This window comes from Hyaena hyaena, unplaced genomic scaffold, assembly GCF_003009895.1.
Source record: "Hyaena hyaena isolate Hyena2069 unplaced genomic scaffold, ASM300989v1 scaffold_256, whole genome shotgun sequence".
NCBI classification, from domain to species: Eukaryota; Metazoa; Chordata; class Mammalia; order Carnivora; family Hyaenidae; genus Hyaena; species Hyaena hyaena.
This window is the reverse complement of record NW_024080885.1, coordinates 215848-234325: the sequence shown is the minus strand read 5'-3', so window position 1 is coordinate 234325 and position 18478 is coordinate 215848. Positions and strand designations below refer to the sequence as shown.

At 40.4% G+C, this 18478-nt stretch overlaps 1 protein-coding gene across 5 annotated transcripts in view; it reads right to left on the bottom strand.

The window, feature by feature from the left end:
- Window positions 1-18478, bottom strand: part of ACIN1 (apoptotic chromatin condensation inducer 1) — a 35099-nt gene that overhangs the window by 16154 nt on the left and 467 nt on the right. For 4 of the 5 annotated variants that reach the window (XM_039245179.1, XM_039245180.1, XM_039245177.1 and 1 more), the window contains exons 2-8: window positions 17090-17155; window positions 14818-14929; window positions 14281-14409; window positions 4938-5026; window positions 2692-3951; window positions 2003-2218; window positions 1381-1496 (exon numbers count right to left, since the gene is read on the bottom strand). In XM_039245179.1, the coding sequence (XP_039101110.1) occupies window positions 1381-1496; window positions 2003-2218; window positions 2692-3951; window positions 4938-5026; window positions 14281-14409; window positions 14818-14929; window positions 17090-17155 (1988 nt within the window). The remainder of the gene's footprint in view (window positions 1-1380; window positions 1497-2002; window positions 2219-2691; window positions 3952-4937; window positions 5027-14280; window positions 14410-14817; window positions 14930-17089; window positions 17156-18478) is intronic. The other variant, XM_039245181.1, reaches the window with a different exon arrangement.

Below are 18478 nucleotides of genomic sequence, written 5' to 3'. Positions count from 1 at the left end.
TTTTCAAAGTAGAGTGAACTTTTGACATTCAAACCAAAAAATGGCCACAAGATGGCAGCAGAGGCAAGGCCATTAGACTGAACAGTAGCAAGGGTATATCCCAAGGCAAAAACTATACAGTTAGTAGAAGTATGAAACTAGTAAAGTCATAAGGAAATGAGATAATAAATCACCTGGCCACCACCCTCCAAAATCTGAGGCAAGACAGTCTGAAACTCTTAGAAGAGAGTAAATTACTTTTACATAAAAGAGAAAATCATACTCGTAGTATTAGTGTTAAAATTACATAAAACCAACATGGAACAACTTTAGGCCAACTGCCTACACAAGATGTTCACTAAAGCAGTACAGGATACTTGATGTCTAAAAGCTAAGCAATCTTACTTCTACAATGCTCTGCTTTTCATTTCCCATGGGACTCTGAAGCTAGGAATTTGGGTTTAATTGCTCCTTAATTTATAGGACCTAGCTCAGAATACTGAATGAATGATATACCTTTCTTACCTGTATTTTTCTAAAAATAAATACAAGGAATAAAAATCTCAAATTATATAGACAGTAAAAATCAATCCAAGGGTCTTAGGGGCCCCCAAATAAACTTTTGGCTTTATTGATATATACTTCGTATTTTGCTGTATTGTATCCAGGAAAAACTAAGATGGATTACGCTTAATAAAAAGACAGCTAACAATCAGGGAAAACAACAAAAAATAAAAAGCAACACCCCTGTGCCTTTCTCAGTAGACTTTTGATATCCTTTATTAAACTGTGTTCCGAGGCTCAGATATAGCTGGTAAATGTGACTTATAGATCGAGTTAAACTGACCTGAGTCACCTCCCTTACACTGGAGTTTGGAAACCACAATCTCTACTGCCTGTTCCTTAAAGGACTTGACTATTTTGGCCAGATGTGCCCAGATATGGGTTTCCTCCTGCTCTAACCACCACTTTTTTTTCAGACTACTTTAAGAATTCTGGTGGCAGCTCTTGGGGCGCCTGGGTGGCTCAGTCGGTTAAGCGTCTGACTTCAGCTCAAGTCATGTTCTCATGGTTTGTGGGTTTAAGCCCCATGTCGGGCTCTGTGCTTACAGCCAGCTCAGAGCCTGGAGCCTGCTTCAGATGCTGTGTCTCCCTCTCTCTCTGACCCTCCCCTGCTCACGCTGTCTCTCTCTCTCAGAAATAAAAAACATTTAAAAAAATAAAAAAAAAATAAAAAAAGAATTCTAGTGGCAGCTCTTAATGTAACAACTGAAACCCAGACCTTGGTCCATCGTGTTTTAAAAGGAAACTAGGACTGCTCAGTTGAAGAACCCCAGGGAGTGAAGAACTACCCCTCACTCCCAGTTCCTTGTTATGCCCCAGACAAGATAGATTACTTACACAGTGTGATGAATCCTTTCTGATTCTGGTAGGTGAGAGGTCTGGGTCTCTGAGGTCTGGGGCTGTGTGGCAGCTGGTGGCTCTGCCTCTTCAGCTTCATACTTCTTTGGGCTCCCCTGTCAGGACAAACATAGCAAAACAAACATAGCAACGTACTTAAATTTGCTTGGTTCCTTTTCTTTAACTGGGAGCTGATAAAAGGGAGAGCAGGACTTACACAGTAGTAGCTCCACACTTACCCCTCTATACCTTTGTTATTTTAGTTTAGAAAGTGGAATGGAACGGCGCTTAAAGAATTTCTATGCCAGCAATCATTTTATTCGAATTCTTTTTTGAGAGAACTAAGAAAAGGCTTCCTTTGGGGTAGAAAAAAAGGAGACATTCTACAGAAGAAGTGACCCTGGGAGCCCTAGAGATGAGAACCTTACTGCTTAGCTTCATATAGAGCTTTCAGGAATCAGGAAGTTGGAACAGAGTTCAGTGGAATCTTCCAGGTATCCCCAAATATCTACGTTTCTATTGAGTCTTATCCAGACTGACCTTTCAGTTTTATAGCTAAGATAAAAGAGAAAATCATGCCTAATCCTCCATCTCCCACTAGGGAGGGGGCATAATAGCCTACCCGCTCAGGTTGTAACCTCTGGGTCACATGCTTTTCGGCTGGCTCAGGTTGGCTCAAACGCCTCACTCGGATAGAAGATGAGGTGGAAGTCCTCTCCTTTGGCTCAAGGACCTGCAGTTGTGGCACTGGAGGAGTTGCAACCTCCTGACCAGAAGAGGGATCTTTGGTTTCAGTGTAGCTGGTGCTGCTGTCTCTGGAGACTCCAGGGCTCAGAGACTAAAGAAATGAAGCACACAAGGCAAATTATTTTAGATGATATGTACTCAGTACATCACTGAATTTTCCAACTTATGCGGATTCAGTTTAATACTTTAGACCTTTCTATCTCCTATGTTTACTCCTGTTTGAGTTAGTGATCTCCTGGACTTCCTGGAGTATTCACCAACTTCTTTACTAAGTCCCAACTAAGATGCTGAGATGCTGGGATACTAAAAAGCACACATAAAAAGACATGTCCATGTCTTCAAGTTTATAGTCTAGTGAAGGAGACAGGTAAATGATTCAATTTTGGAATCAAAAAATGAAAAAGGACTCTAGGGATCAATGAGTTGGAAGATTAGACTCAGAGATGATAGGAAAGTAATCACTGACCTGGGGAGTAAAGGAAGTTTTCCCATTCCTGCCAGGGGTTGAAAAACACTGGAGTACAAGACAAAACATCAACGGACTCACGGTTCTCCCATACTTACTTTTCTGCTGTTGCTTGAAGCTGAACGGGAACGGGAACGTGACCTGGACCCTGATGTTGATCTGGAGTCCATCTCAGATCTACCACGAGGGTTGGTGTGAGTACGTGCCCGAGATACATCTCTCTGCTTGGATCTTGGAGATGAGTGAGATTGAGAGCCTGAGCTGTCAGGAGAGCGGGATCTTGATCTAGAACTGGAGGATGAAGAGGAGGACCGGCTGGAGGATGAGTCAGCTGACTGTTTCAATCTGTGACTTGGGAGAGGGGTATGAGAAGCCCTTCTGCTTTCCTTCTGTTCCAAAGACAGCTGCTTCAGAGATTCCTCTGTGATCCCTTTGGCCGGTACTAATTCCTCGATTTTTAGAGGGAGTGGTTGAGCAGATTTTTCTAACTCAGTTTCAAGATCCTTCTGAGTTGAGCATTCAGCTAGTGTGCTTTTCTGAACTAGAGGCAGGACACTCTCTTCTGGCACTTTCTCTGCTAGAGATTCTGCTTTGGTGTCTGCAAGACTTGACAAAGGAGACAGGTCTCCCACCAAATGGACAGTATGCTGAGACATTAATAGCTCTCTGGCCTCAGCATCTGTATTATGAGGAGACAGCTGAATGAGGACAGGGGGAGCTGGGCCTTCCATGGGCTCTATTTCTTCTTCACTCTGGAGCTGTGTATTAGGCAGTGGAGAAGATGCTTCCTTGGTAAGTAAAGGTGGGGGAGTTTCCTCCTCACTGGCATTTTGCTCTGGTTGTAGCACATGAGGGGCCTTCTCCAGATCTTCAGTCAGTCGAGGAGGGGAAGGGGATTTTGACTTTTCCTCGAAGCCTTTTAAAGATTTTATTTCCTTTTCTTCCTCCTCAAGAGGAGAAACTGTTTTCATCTCTTTCTCTTGCTGATGTCTGGCTATATGACTTCTTCTAGCCTCTTCCTGGGACCTTGTAACTCTCCCTCCTCTCTCTAACCCCTCCTGTTCCTGGGATCTTATGGTTTGGGATCTCTCATCTATCACCTCCTCTGGTTTTGCTCTGGGTATCTCATCCCCCTCTTCTGCTTCCTCAAACTGTTTCAGGACTGGTGCCTCCCTAGATTTTTGTCCCTCATCATCTTCTTCCTCTTCTTCCTCTTCCTCCTCCTCTTCCTCCTCTTCTTCTTCTTCCTCTGTTTTCAAATTTCGATCTGCTCTGACCCGCAGATTTCTGGAAGGGGTTTCTTGATCCTCTTCCTCCTCAGCAGCCTGGCTGCACTCAGATAGTTTGGCTGCTCTTGCCTGAAAAAAACAAAAAACAAACGGTTTGTTTGTTTCTTTGTTTCTTTATTTATTTAAAGTAGGCTCCATGGCTAACGTGGGGCTCAAACTCACAACCCTGAGATTAAGAGTCACATGCTCTACCCACTAAGCCAGCCAGGTGTGGCTGAAAGGAAAGATAAGGAATACAATAATGAAACTGCTACTAGTTCATTTTTAGTTTTAAGCTTTAAAAATAAACTGAACATTGGAGCACCTGAGTGGCTCAGCTGGTTGTGTCAGACGTTAGCTTAGGTCATGACCTCACAGTTTGTGAGTTCAAGCCCTGCATCCAGCTGTGTTGACAGCTCAGAGCCTAGAGCCTGCTTTGGGTTCTATGTTTCCCTCTTTCTCTGCCCCTGCCCTGCTCACGCTCTCTCTCTCTCTCAAAAATCAACAAACATTACAAATAAATTAATTAGAAAAAATAAACTCAACATCTAGAAAGTAGCAGGGCAGCAGGGTGGGGGAACTTTAACATTAATTACGTAATGTAATTATTCTTATCATTTTGGTACATTTAATTTTTTCTCCACTATTTCTTTTCCATAGTCGTAATCACACCACCGATATCCTTTTGTATTCTGCTCACTTAATGCTACACCCAACATGGGGCTTAAACTCACAACCCCAAGATCAAGAGTCCTATGCCCGACTAAGCCAGCCAGGTGCCCCTGGCTTTATAACTGAATAATTATATCCTTTCTAATAATATACTTTAGAAATATAGACCAGCCTGTTAACTTTCACAATTAAATTTTATATGTATTTGTATATGTAGAAATCTGAACACCAGAGCAGATCTAAATTAAAAAAAAAAAGAGATAAAGATGAGAAAGAGAAAGAAGAAAACTACAGCAATCTAAAGAGACACCAACTCTGAAGAAGTCTGAGAAAGAAGATATAGAGAAGATATCCAAAGAAGTACCCAAAGAGGTGATAGATGTTTTAAGAGGTATTTGAATTACCTGTCTGACCCTGGACGATCGCCTTTCTCCTTTCCTTGGTTTATCATCATCAGATTCACCTTTCTCTTCAGAAATAGAGGAGCTTTTTCCTATCAAATGAAAGAAAATCAAGTCAGACTCATGGTGTAAACACTCATTCGGGCTGCTTTCTAAAATTCAATCAATCATAGCATATGCGTAGGGCGCCTGGGTGGCTCAGTTGGTTGAGCCTTCGATTTCTGCTCAAGTCATGATCTCAGGGTTCATCAGTTCAAGCCGTGTGTCGTACTCTGTGCTGACAGCTCAGAGCCTGGACCCTGCTTAAGATTCTGTGTTTCCACCCTCTCTCTGCCCTCCCCTGTCCACACTCTGTCTTACTCTCAAAAATAAACAAACATTAATTTTTAAAAAATTTTTAATTTAATTTTATTATTACTTAATTGTTAACATTTATTTATTTATTTATTTTTTAATTTCTGAGAGAGAGAGAGAGAGAGACAGCATGAGCAGAGGAGGGTCAGAGAGAGAGGGAGACACAGAATCTGAAACAGACTCCAGGCTCTGAGCTGTCAGCACAGAGCCTGATGCGGGGCTTGAACCCACGAACCGTGAAATCATGACCTGAGCAGAAGTCAGATGCTTAACTGACTGAGCCACCCAGGTGCCCCTATCATTTATTTATTTTTGAGAGACAGGGTGTTGAGTAGGGGAGGGACAGAGAGAGAGGGAGTCACAGAATTCGAAGCAGGCTCCAGGCTCTGAGCTGTCAGCACAGAGCCTGATGTGGGGCTTGAACCCACGAACCACGAGACCATGACCTGAACTGAAGTTGGCCACTTAACTGACTGAGCCACCCAGGCGCCCCTAAAAATTTTTTTTAAATCATAGCATAAGAGCTAGTCAAAATGTATCTGTATTAATTTCTTTGACTTCTATGCAGAAGACAATATCAAGTTCTAAGGGTCAAGGTCTTACTGATAATTCTTGCTATGCATGTCTGGAATATTTTCAGTATCTCAAAGCCAATTCAGATATTACAAATAACTCAAATAAATAAATGTAAAAGGTAAGTACTAGGGTCTTCAAACTGTCTAGTAGGGATATACAAATACAAAGTGCACTTATTTCTATAAAATGTTTTGTCACCATTTTTCTGGACTGCCTATTGCTCTCACTAGTTTTGAACAAAATATGATTAACAAACCAGTTTGTGAAACAACAATCTCATGAAATAAGTACTTAAATGAATTATTTTCAGGCCCTAAACTTCCTAGAAACCACTTCAAGCCACTAGACAGGGCTTCAAAAATGGGCCCTCTCAATTATGTTTTTATATAAGGAGCTCAAGGTGAAATTTCTTTTTGAAACGAAAAATAATTCAAGAGAGCTTCAAAACCACTAGTAGGTCATTTAAAAAAAATTCCATTTAAGGTGGAAAAAATTTCATTCATATTCCACAAAGGAAGGTAATGGTACATAAGTCAGTTAAACAATTTGAGTCTCAATGTCTTGACTAAGAAAAAGGCAGAGAAGAACAGAGTTTTCTGAGTTTCCTACCAGTATTAAAATATTACACAGAACAGCAATGCAAATATCAATGAGAACCAGCTTAAAAAACAGCCTAAAGATAATTATATTCCAGATACTTAACTTAGCTGGACTGAGCTAATTTTTAATATAATACAAAAGGTTTAAATGATCCATGAAACCATGTCCTACACTAAAAGTATTTAAATTGGTGCAAATAAAGCAGGTGGTGTGAGCTCTAACTCAGTCTTCTCTCTTATTTCTATAACCCAACAATCTGGGGCACCTGGCTGACTCAGTTAGCAGAGCATGTGACTCTTGATCTCAGGGTCATTAGCTCTACACCTAATGATAAAATAAAATAAATATAAAAAATAAAAATAAAAATATCCCAATGATCTAAAATGATCTAGTCTTTTGCTTCTGTAATTTTAAGAAGAAACAAGGGCACCTGGGTGGTTCATTTGGTTAAGCATCCAACCGGCTTGGGTCATGATCGCACAGTCTGTGGGTTCAAGCCCCTCATCAGGCTCTTTGCTGTCAGTACAGAGGCCACCTCCAATCCTGTCACCCTTTCTCTCTGCCCCTCTCCTGCTTGCACTTGCAGGCTCTCTCAAAAATAAACAGACATTAAAAAATAAACACAAAATGGGGCGCCTGGGTGGCTTAGTTGGTTAAGCATCCGACTTTCGCTTAGGTCATGATCTCACGGTTCGTGGGTTCGAGCCCCGTGTCGGGCTCTGTGCTGACTGCCAGCTCAGGGCCTGGAGCCTGTTTCAGTCTGTGACTCCCTCTCTCTCTGACTCTCCCCTGCTCACACTGTCTCTCTCTCTCTCCTAGAAATAAATAAAACATTAAAAATTAAAAAAAAAAAAAAAAAGAAAACCACAAAATGAACTAGAAGACTGCACCTATTTTGTAAAACTTTACTCCATCATCCCTCAACTAACAGGATCTCTTAATATATACTATTTCATATCTGGATTAGTGAATAAAGACTTGCATTATGAGTGTGTGGTTAGGATATATAGTGACAGGCCAGACTCTCTAGCAAACATATGAAGGATAATCTGTAAGAAATTAATAAATAATGTGATTATAATAATAATTTCATAATTAAATGGCCTGGAATAGGTTAAATTACAGTGAATAAAACCAAAAAGAAGACTGTTTTCCATTAATTTTAGATAAAGCTTCTTTATAAGTATAAAAGAAAGAAGTTATTTTTGTAGTTTAGCCAAAAAAAGTGGGGGGGGCAGAGGCTTGGGGGAGAGGGCTGAACAGGCAGAGCACAGAGAATTTTTAAAACCGTAAAAATACTCTGTACGATGCTGGAGTGACAGGTACATATTATACATCCATCCACACCCACAAAATGTACAACTTAAGAGTGAACCCAAAAGGGGCACCTGGGTGGCTCAGTCGGTTAAGCATCCAACTTTAGCTCAGGTCATGATCTCACGGTTCGTGGGTTCCAGCCCCGCGTCGGGCTCTGTGCTGACAGCTCAGAGCCTGGAGCCTGTTTCAGATTCTGTAGCCCTCTCTCTCTCTGACCCTCCCCTGCTCATGCGGTCTTGCTCTCGCTCTCAAAAGAAAAAAAAAAGTGAACCTGAAGGTAAACTATGGATCTTGGGTGATTGTAACTTGTCAATGTAGGTTCATCAATTTTAAGAAATGTACCACAATAGTGGGGGATGTGGATAATGGGAGAGACTATGCATGTGTAGGAACAGAAGGCATACAGGAAATCTCTGTATGATTTTTTCAATTTTGCCCTGAACCTAAAATTACTCTAAAAAAAATAATGTCTGTGCTGACAGCCAGCTCAGAGCCTGGAGCCTGTTTAGGATTCTGTGTCTCCCTGTCTGACCCTTCCCTGATCACGCTGTCTCTCTTTCTCTCTCTTTCTCAGAAATGAAACATTAAAAAAAATTTTTTTAATTAAAAAAAATAATGTTTTGGGGCATCTGGGTAGCTTAGTTAAGCATCTGACTCTTTATCTCAGGGTCATGGGTTCAAACCCCAATGTTGGGCTCCAACCCCATGCTGGGCTCCAGGCACAGCATGGAGCCTACTTGAAAAATAAAAAATAATGGGAGGTGCCTGGCTGGCTCATATGGCAGAGCATGCAACTCTTAATCTTAGGGTTTTGAGTTTGAGCCCCATGTTCAGTGTAGAGATTACTTAAAATTAAAAATCTTAGGTGCACCTGGGTGGCTCGGTCAGTTAAGTGACTTGATTTCAGCTCAGGTCTTGATCTCATGACTCTTGAGATTAAGCCCCATGCTGATCACTGACACTGAGGCGATTGCTTGGGATCCCCCGCCCCCCCCCCATTCTCTCTCTGTCCCTCCCCTGCTCTCTTTGTCTCTCTCTCAAAATAAATAAACTTAAGGGGCGCCTGGGTGGCTCAGTCAGTTGAGCGTCTGACTTCGGCTCAGATCATGATCTCACGGTTCGTGGGTTTGAGCCCCGTGTCGGGCTTTGTGCTTACAGCTAGCTCAGAACCTGAAAACTGATTTGGATTCTGTGCCTCTCTCTCTCTGACCTTCCCCTGCTTGTGCCGTCTCTCTCTCAGAAATAAATAAAACATTAGGAAAAAAATTTTTAAATAAACTTAAAAAAAAAAATCACCCAGGGGTACCTGGGTGCTCAGTCGGTTATGTGTCCAACTTCGGCTCAGGTCATGATCTCTTGCTCATGTTCTGTCTCCCTCTAAGGTGAATAAACACTTAAAAAAAAGTCATCCAAATGCTCAGTTAAAAAAAAAAAGTTAACCAGGTTGGAGGAAACATAAATATCTGAATTTTGGAGATATTTTAAGCTCCCACATAGACAAAGAAAACATTGGGAAAATTATAAGCAAAATATCAAGTGAGGGTTTTTAGTGTGTAGGACTATGGACGATTCTAGTTTTTTCAAATTTCCTTCAATAAATACATACTACTTTTTATAATAAGACAATAAATGTTATTTAACTTTTTTTTTAAATGTTTATTTATTTTTGAGAGAGAGTGAGTCACAGTGCGAGCAGGGGAGGAACAGAAAGAGAGGGAGACACAGAATCTGAAGCAGGCACCAGGCTCTGAGCTGATAGCACAGAGCCCCATGTGGGGCTTGAACTCATGAACCATGAGATGAGCTGAAGTCTGATGTTTAGCCGATTGAGCCACCCAGGTGCCCCGACAATAAATATTATTAAAAGAATAAAATCTTATCCTCTGAAGGAAAAAATACTCCTTAAATCCTATAAATAGCTAAAATTGATGGGCCTAGCCATCCCAAGTACTCATTTTTATCACTTTCAAGTTCTGAGAAACATTGTTTTCTCAATTTAAAAACAGAAATTATATGCACATATTCAAAGTCATACCAAAATGCTTTGCGGTGAATAACGGGCTTTCAGTAAGCACACATATGCTCTGAATAAATAAATGTGATTTTAAGGGGTGGGAAAAAGACATGTTTATATTATAGAACTGTCCAGAGATAAATATGTTATACAAGTCAGAGTTCTAGAGTTGTGATTTTAAAATTATGTACACGCAAAGAGCCTCTATCTCAACATGCTGAAAAGTTCGGTGCTATTCTACTGGACCATAATGTTGTCTGAATGCTATAAAACTACAGCGATAGGATTCTAGATGGTTACTCCTCTGGAAGCACTTGATTTGTCAAAGAGATGTGGGCTATTCAGAAAGCTTTGGTCATGACTATTTTGTAAGTAAAGTGACAACTTGGAGGGGACCCTCAGACATAAAACAGGAATTTAGCAAGCAATACAAAATATAAAGACAAAAACATATAATGAAACAAGGAATCCCTTTCTAGCTCCCTGTAAGGAGCTGATGTGACACAAACAAGCTTCTTGATGGGCATAAGATGTCTTAACATTAGTGTCTTAGGCCAGATGTTAATATTATGTGTAGAAACTGAGTACCTTTAGCAAAGGATGGAGCCAATGCAAGTTAATAAATGTATTTTAGGAGTTGAAAAGCAAGTCAGGGTAAATGTAAGATTTCTAAGATTCCAAAGCGAGAGCCTTCAGGAGAAAGTATAAGGTTGCTGCTAGACAGTGGAGAAGTAAAGAATGTTTAATGTCCACACAGAAAAGCAGTTTCTTCATTCTAGAAAACAAATCCATGGGCAGGACTGGCAGGACCCAATTAAAGTAGTTAGAGAGCACATCAAAGCCTATGTACAAAGGGTATCCTTGGGTATGAATTGATAGCAGGAATTGAGAGAAGGGAACTGGCAATGATGCCAAACCTAAATCTGACTCATGGTAGCTGAGTAAGTAACTTAACTGGCATTTCTCTAGAATCTTAGCTTTCAGATTTAATACAAGAAAAAGGAATGAGGGCTATACGCCCTATAAACAAAAGGGCTGGTTAAGATTTCCCAGAGCTATAACTCTGTTAAAGAATCTGTATCCTGATGTCCACTTTTAAATGTTCTTGTATTTTCTTAGATTGGACTCTTTTTGAAATAATTAACTTATGGCAATAAGGATTTCTGTACACCCAATCATGATCTAGAGGTGAGTCCAGACAATTTCTGACAATGGACTCCCAACACCTTAGAAAAATCTGAAGAAAGTGGTGGAGAGAGAAGTCAATAAGGAAAGCCAGGGAGGATTTTATATACCAATTCTTCTTCCCTATTTGGGGTTTTGTGTATCACACATAAACAGGAGGTTGCTGGAATATAACCTAAAGATCCTGATTAAATATAGTATTAAAAAATTATTCTTTCAGTTAGTCATTCACAAATTGAGTTGATTAACAAAACTACCAGGGGACTTTTAAAAACACGTAGAGTCCCAGATTCTCATTCCCTGAGATTCTTGGGATAAGGCCCAGGAGGTCACATTCCTAAAAATAGGAAAAATAAATAAATATATATATATATACACCTATATATCTATATCTACCATCAGGCGCCACACTGATTAGGAAAATACGTTACTAGAAACTTTAATCAAAATCTTAAAGAGAGAACTTCCAAAACATCCAAATAAGCTGGTATCTCCATAGTTTCCTGGCCTATGGCAGATTAACACAGCACACCTTGAAAGAATCTAATTTTCTGGGTATAAACTCCAGGCATTACCAATGCTCCAAATAAACACTGCTAGAACTCCAAACTACCACTTTGTTGAGGAACTTGACCAAACTTTGTACCGCATCTATGAGATTCATATTCTCACCAAAGTCAGAAGTAGGAAAGTTTATGGTAGGGAGTACAATGAAGAGCATAAATGGCAATTGTTAGCTGTGCTCTACAATTTACTTCATTCATCTCTTCTAATTTATTTCTCACCTCTTTCCTCTTCTTTTACCTGTTTGTTATCCCCCTCTTCATTAATTGCAGCCATAGACAGAGTCTGGCCGATGACAAAAAGCACTGAAGGGACTGGCTACCCTTACTCTAAATCTTTATTTGCTTTTGAAATCTTATTTCTATTTCAGGACCCATTTCTTATTTTCATTTCAAATTACATTTAGGACTGGGAGAGACTGTCTTTTTTAAAGACATCAAACCATGCTCCTATTAAGAATTTTCAGGGGCACCTGGATGGCTCAGTTGGTTGAGCATCCGACTTCGGCTCAGGTCATGATCTCGCAGTTGGTGGGTTCGAGCCTCGTGTCGGGCTCTGTACTGACTGCCAGCTCAGAGCCTGGAGCCTGTTTCAGATTCTATATCTCCCTCTCTCTCTGACCCTCCCCTGCTCTCTCAGAAATAAATAAAATATTTAAAAAAAAAAAAAAAAAAGGAATTTTCAGTGGTTTCTTCCCTACTTTAAAATTAAAAAAAACCCTCTTATTCATTGGCTTGATATTCAAAGACCTTTGCAATATTATCCCAATCTACATTATAAGTTGTTTCTCTTGACTATTCTTGAATATGAAAGACCACTCTACTCTGGCTGGACTAATTTATTACTTCTCCTTTAAAAATATCACATTCAGGTGCACCTGGTGGCTATTGCTTGAGCATCCGACTTTGGCTCAGATCATGATCTCCTGAGTTTGAGCCTCATATAGGTACAAACAAACAAACCAAACAGAAAAACAATCCATGAGTCCTGAATCAGTCTTGCTGCTATCAGCATATAACCTGCTTTGGATCCTCTGTCCGCCTATGTCTGCCCCTCTGCCCCACCCCCTTCAAAGATAAACAAACATTAAAAATAAAAATAAAAATTCCTATCTCTATGCCTTTGTTCCTTCCTAAAAATACTCTGTTTCCTCTGGCCCAATTCAAATCCTACTTATTTCTAGGGCTCACTCAAATTCTACACCTTCTTCACGAAGCTCTCTCTAATCATTATAGTCCTCAGAGAACTTTTATTCTGTATTCTTATGATTCATGTGTTTGTACTATTTATGTCACTTTAAAACACACCATCCTCTGTTATTTGCTGTATGTGCAATTATTCTCTCCCAAAGATTTTAAAATGTGCTAACTCCCCCTATACTCAAGCATGGAGGTATCTATACAGCAGAAATTTAATACTTTCTTGACTGACTTTTGAGAACACTGACAACTAATCTAGAAGACCAGCTTTACAATCAGGGGGAAGAGTGCTAGGAGCAAAATGGATCAACTGAGACTCTGCTACTTTTGTATCTGAGGAGAAAAGAAATCTCTAGAATAACTTATTTTTCTTCTACCATAAATATTTCCAAAAAATCTACATTCAGAAAGGAATTCTATATTCACCAGAAAAGCTAGTAACTTCTACATGTTCTAAAAACATTAAATATGGAGTGATCACCTTCCCCACGATCACTAACATTAAAAATGATTCACAATCTTCTTAATTACAAATTGGTTTAATATGTCTATTTTGGGGGCACGTGGGTGGCTCAGTCAGTTAAGCGTCTGACTTAGGCTCAGGTCATGATCTCGTGGCCCTTGAGTTCAAGCCCCACATCGGGTTCTGTGCTGACAGCTCAGAGCCTAGAGCCTGCTTCGTACTGTGCCTCCCCCTTTCTCTGCCCCTCCCCAACTCACGCTCTCTTTTCTCTCAAAAAAGAATAAATATTAAAAAAATGAAAAAATATATATCTATTTTGTGTCTACACGTCCTATATACACGTTCCCCTAAAAGCACACCGTCTTAGGTAGTTTAAAAAAACAAAGGCTGTGTTTATAGACATTTGCTTGAGATACTATACAAAACTGGGTACTTAATTTTTTTTGTGTGAAAAAACTAATCTTGCTGAACCAACTCCACACAGTGATTTAGAGCTCCCTATATTATGCTCACATGATATTCTGGACTGTCTCTTAGAGCACAGAGCACAATGGTAACTAAACATGCAATAGTCTGATTAATGTCCATCTCCTCACTAGGCTATACATTTCATTAAGGCAGAGATTTGGCCTTGCTCTCCTATATTCCTGGTGCCCAGCACGTAAACAGCATACAACAGGCACTTAACGAAAATTTGTTGAATGAATTAATAAACTAAAGCAGATGTCCATTTGGGGGGATGATGGGATGTGCAACATTTAATCTATATAAGTGGTGAAGAGATGACAGAGTTGTGACTACTGCTAAATTCAGAAGTAGAGGAGATTAGAAAGGTACAGATGTGAAGAAAAATCATACCGCCTTTGAAACACTCTGAGAGGTTACCACAACACAGAGGTGAAAGCAGACTTCCAAAAAGGACAGAGTTCCCATGACCAACAGATGTGAAGTATCAATGTCATAGAACTGCCCTGGGACTTTAATGGAGGCTTAGCATGAAGGGAGGCGTAACTACCTCCCCCCACCAACTACGCAGGATTGACAAAACAGCGCAGTGGGGAGGGAGATACGTACTGGGCATACTGGGCGAATGTCTGCTGAGCTCCAGCTCTGGTCTCTCCAGGCTGCTCTGAAAGTCAGGAGGCAGCAGGGAAGCCACTCCCTCAGGATGGATCATCTCGTCCTCCGACTCAGCTGAAGCTTCTGCAAAGCACAGATTGGGTCGGGGCAGGGAGGGAGTGAAGGGCTCAGCATATGGGAATATGTAGAGGAGCGAAGGAGATCAGCAAAGTCATGTGATACAGAGTATATACTAAAAAGAGCACTGTACATAGAGGAAAAACTCCCTGGGATTAAGATCTACCTCATTTAAAGGGTAGCTTAATTTACTTATAATTCTTCCTGTTGGCAGGAATCCTCTTCTAACAGTCAAATTAAGTGTCTTCTTCCCTGACAAAGAGTAAATAACAACTCACTTGGCTTAACTACCAAAGCAAATAAATAACAGTTTTAGCCTGACTTATTCCTGAAATTATTCCTTAAACAGGCCTATCTATTTAGTAGCAGGAACGAGAATGAAGAACTCCTTGAAAGAAGTGAGTCCGGGCTTACCTTCAAGTTCTGCAGCTTCTCGGGCTTCACGTTCTAGACGCTGCCTAAGTAGCTCCTGCTGTTTTTCCAGATACTGTTTTATGAAACTGTTCTGGCTCATTTCCTCGCCAATCTGTGTAGAAGACATGGAAAAAGAAAGTCGAGGAAAGCAAACCAGGAAAATACAAGGAAGAAAATTCCATGGAGCAGAAGTCTACCCCTTATATTTGAACCCAAGAAAGATAATCAAAATATTGGAAGGCCTTTTTCTAATTATGGTGAGGACCAAAATAAATAACCCTATGATTCAGAAAAGATGGTAAAAAGAGGAACTGCACATAATTTATCTTGAATATTTAGTTCCCAACCAAAGAGTGATGCCCAAATTAAAATCAAAATTCCTGCAAAATATTATGCCTTTTAATCTAAGTTTTTAATCTAAAATATTATCTAAAGATAATCTAAGTTTTTTTAGTAATATCAAAAACTGAAAGGAAAAAAACACTAGTTCCAACTAGGTCTTTTTTTGTTGATTAAAAAAGGTAAATTTCCACCAATCCAGGGATCATTTTGTTAAACTCTAAAATTTACAAACTATGTAAGCGAGAGATTAAGAAAAGGGATGTCAAATCATCATTTAAACAGAGTTTTAACTCCTATTTTTGGGGTGGGAAGACTTGGTAACAATATTTAAAATCCAGGAGCTTAATCCCTTCCCCCATTTTTTTCTGTAACACAAGTCTCACATCACTCTTCTGTCACAAGTCCTTCCCAGAACCTTCTAGCTTATTAAGTCCTACCAGAATGCCCAAAAAGGGAAAAAAATCTGAATAAATATTGTTTGTTTTTAGTCATCTTTCTAAAGCATGGCAAATGTTTATTTTCACTTAAAGTAGGGATGAATGGGGCGCCTGGGTGGCTTAGTCGGTTAAGCACCCGACTTTCGCTTAGGTCATGATCTCGCAGTTCGTGGGTTCGAGCTCCGTGTCGGGCTCTGTGCTGACTGCCAGCTCAGAGCCTGGAGCCTGTTTCAGTCTGTGACTCCCTCTCTCTCTGACCCTCCCCTGCTCACGCTATCTCTCTCTCTCTCCTAGAAATAAATAAAACATTAAAAAAAAAAAATAAAGTAGGGATGAATCTCTTGGTACTCAGTGGACATTGATGAAGTGTGGGTTGTATTTATTAGAGAACGTATGCATTTACCGCAAAAATACTATGTTAATAAAGCAAAGCTTCAAAGATTAAAATGCAATGAACAAATGGAATATAATCATAAGCTGATTAATTCATATGGTTTCTTATGCTTATATTTAACTAAACTTCCTTAAACAGACTAGATTATGACATAGCTTAATAAAGTGATAACAAGGGAGTAGGAAGGCTCTCTTGTTTTTCCATAGTATCTTGGGACTTCATCTAGTACTGGAGCTGCACAACAGCACTAACAAAGACCTAGATGTTCCCTTTAAGTGCACAACATACTATGATGAGGGGATTTTAAAAGCTGAAACGAATCTCATGAAATCGCAGTCTAAGAATTTTATTTTTTCGAGCTGTGGAATTATTTCTTCTAAAAAAATCTTATGCTGAAATTAAATATACAAAACAGATAAAAGATCGACTTTGGTTAGGAGGGGAGTGTGAGCACCTGCTCCCTTGGGAAAAAAGGTTATCTTCCCCAGAAATCCCCCAAAAGCAGCTCTACAAAACTAAAGCAGAGCAGTTATAAAACTATGGATATAGTCCAACCTTTCTTCATATTATACATAGGAACTGAGGAATCCAAGGCCTCCAAAGGTTATGTTTCTTGCCCTAAGTAACAGACTAATTAATGATGTTTAGAAGTAAGTGCATAGTTAGCATTAACGCTAGTAATGGTGGATGATTTCCAAAGGATTGAATTCTTGGAAAATCTATGTCAACACAAGAATTCTTCTTGATCAGCAAGTATTATCCTACACTGCCCTATTGATTGTCTACCTCATATCTTCATTCAAAGACATCAACTACTTTCCCCAAATCAATGACAAATGAATGACTTCAGATTCTTGTACTACACTTAATCAACTGGAACATCTTTTTTTGCAAGCACCAGAAAGTAATTAATAGCTCTTCTAATTCTGTTTCTGAATTCTTTACTAGAATTCAACTGGTCTGATATGAGGACTTTTCCAACCCAGGGAATTTAGAAAAATACTGGTGAGGAATTAAGCATCAAATATACATCATCGTGTCCTTCCATATGTCTGTACATCCAAAGATCCCACCCTATCTAATAAGCCTTTTTTCTTACCTGGGAATTTGGCTGGAATGCGGCATGGGGTGTTGAGTGTTTCTGTAAATTTTCTAGCATTAGAGCCTGGTATAGAGAATGACAAAAGTCAGAAACTAGGGGGAAAAAACCCACCACTCCCCAATCTCTTCATTGAATGCAATGACTAACCGTACACACTTAAACTGTACTCCTTTTCCAGGAACGAAATCCCTTTACTAATACTGTTCTTACTCATCTTCAGAAGACCCTTAAAAGTAGCCATGGTTACTGGTCCCAAATGTACAAATGTAAAATGCAGGCACATGGAGAAAACAAGCGACCTGGCTATGTAATAAAATCAGTGACAGTGACAGAACCGTACTACAATTTCTATTATCTACTGCACTTCTGACTAATGTCCTTTCTAAACCTGGCCATGCAGATAAAATGACTTCAAATACTCAAGTCAGCTTCAAATACAGGAAACCAACATGGGGCTGCTGGGTTTGGCTTGATTGAATTACTTGGTCAGTTACCCAGGGCTAGATCTACTTGAGTGAATCTGTATTGTTTCCAACAGAGTGGCACCTAGATTTATCAAGTCTATAAACATTTCAAAAAGGAGACTATAGAACAAAATGACCACAGACTCTAAACTGTGGCTGACCCAATCCACACACATGAAACCGTCAGCTCTGTACAGGCAGGCAACGGTCTGTCAATTCAACCCTTGAGCCAACTCAGCCCTAATATGCACTACAGACCATGTATCCTAATTAACCCCAATTAAAACCAAAAGATCCTCACCTTGCCTCCGTTTACACCAAATCTATACACACAAATCCATCCATCTCATGACGATCCCACCACCCTAAACTACTCAAATCGATTCAAAACCCGCAACATATACCAACCTGCCCCACCTCTCTCACCAATATTCACCAAACTCTTATCCACCCAAATCGCTTCGGAATAAATTATACACCGCTCCACAACCGAGTCCCTTCAAATCAAGGTCTCGCTTCATCTCACCTCCTAATCTAATCAGGGGGATATTTTACCCTGTCCCAATTCTATTCTTTCGGATACCGACACCAGCCCCATTAACCCCTCCGCCCAACTGTACCCCTAACTCTGACCCAGCCCAATTCGCCCCCCTCAGGCCAGCAACGCCGGTGGTAGTAGTGGGATTTAACTCCTTCAGCAGCGCATGCGCCGAAACCACAGACACAAACAAGGAGGGGGTGGGGGAAGGAGGAAGGAGCTTAAGACACTCCGGGAGAGTAGCGCGCACCCTCCCGTTTTGGGCTCGCGCTGCTGCCGTTAAGGCGGGAACGGGCGCTATCTCTATTCCAGCGCGAGCCTCACCAACCACCGTGCGCGCGGATCCGGAGGCTCGCGCTGGCGGCCTGAGCGAGCTCGCGCGGA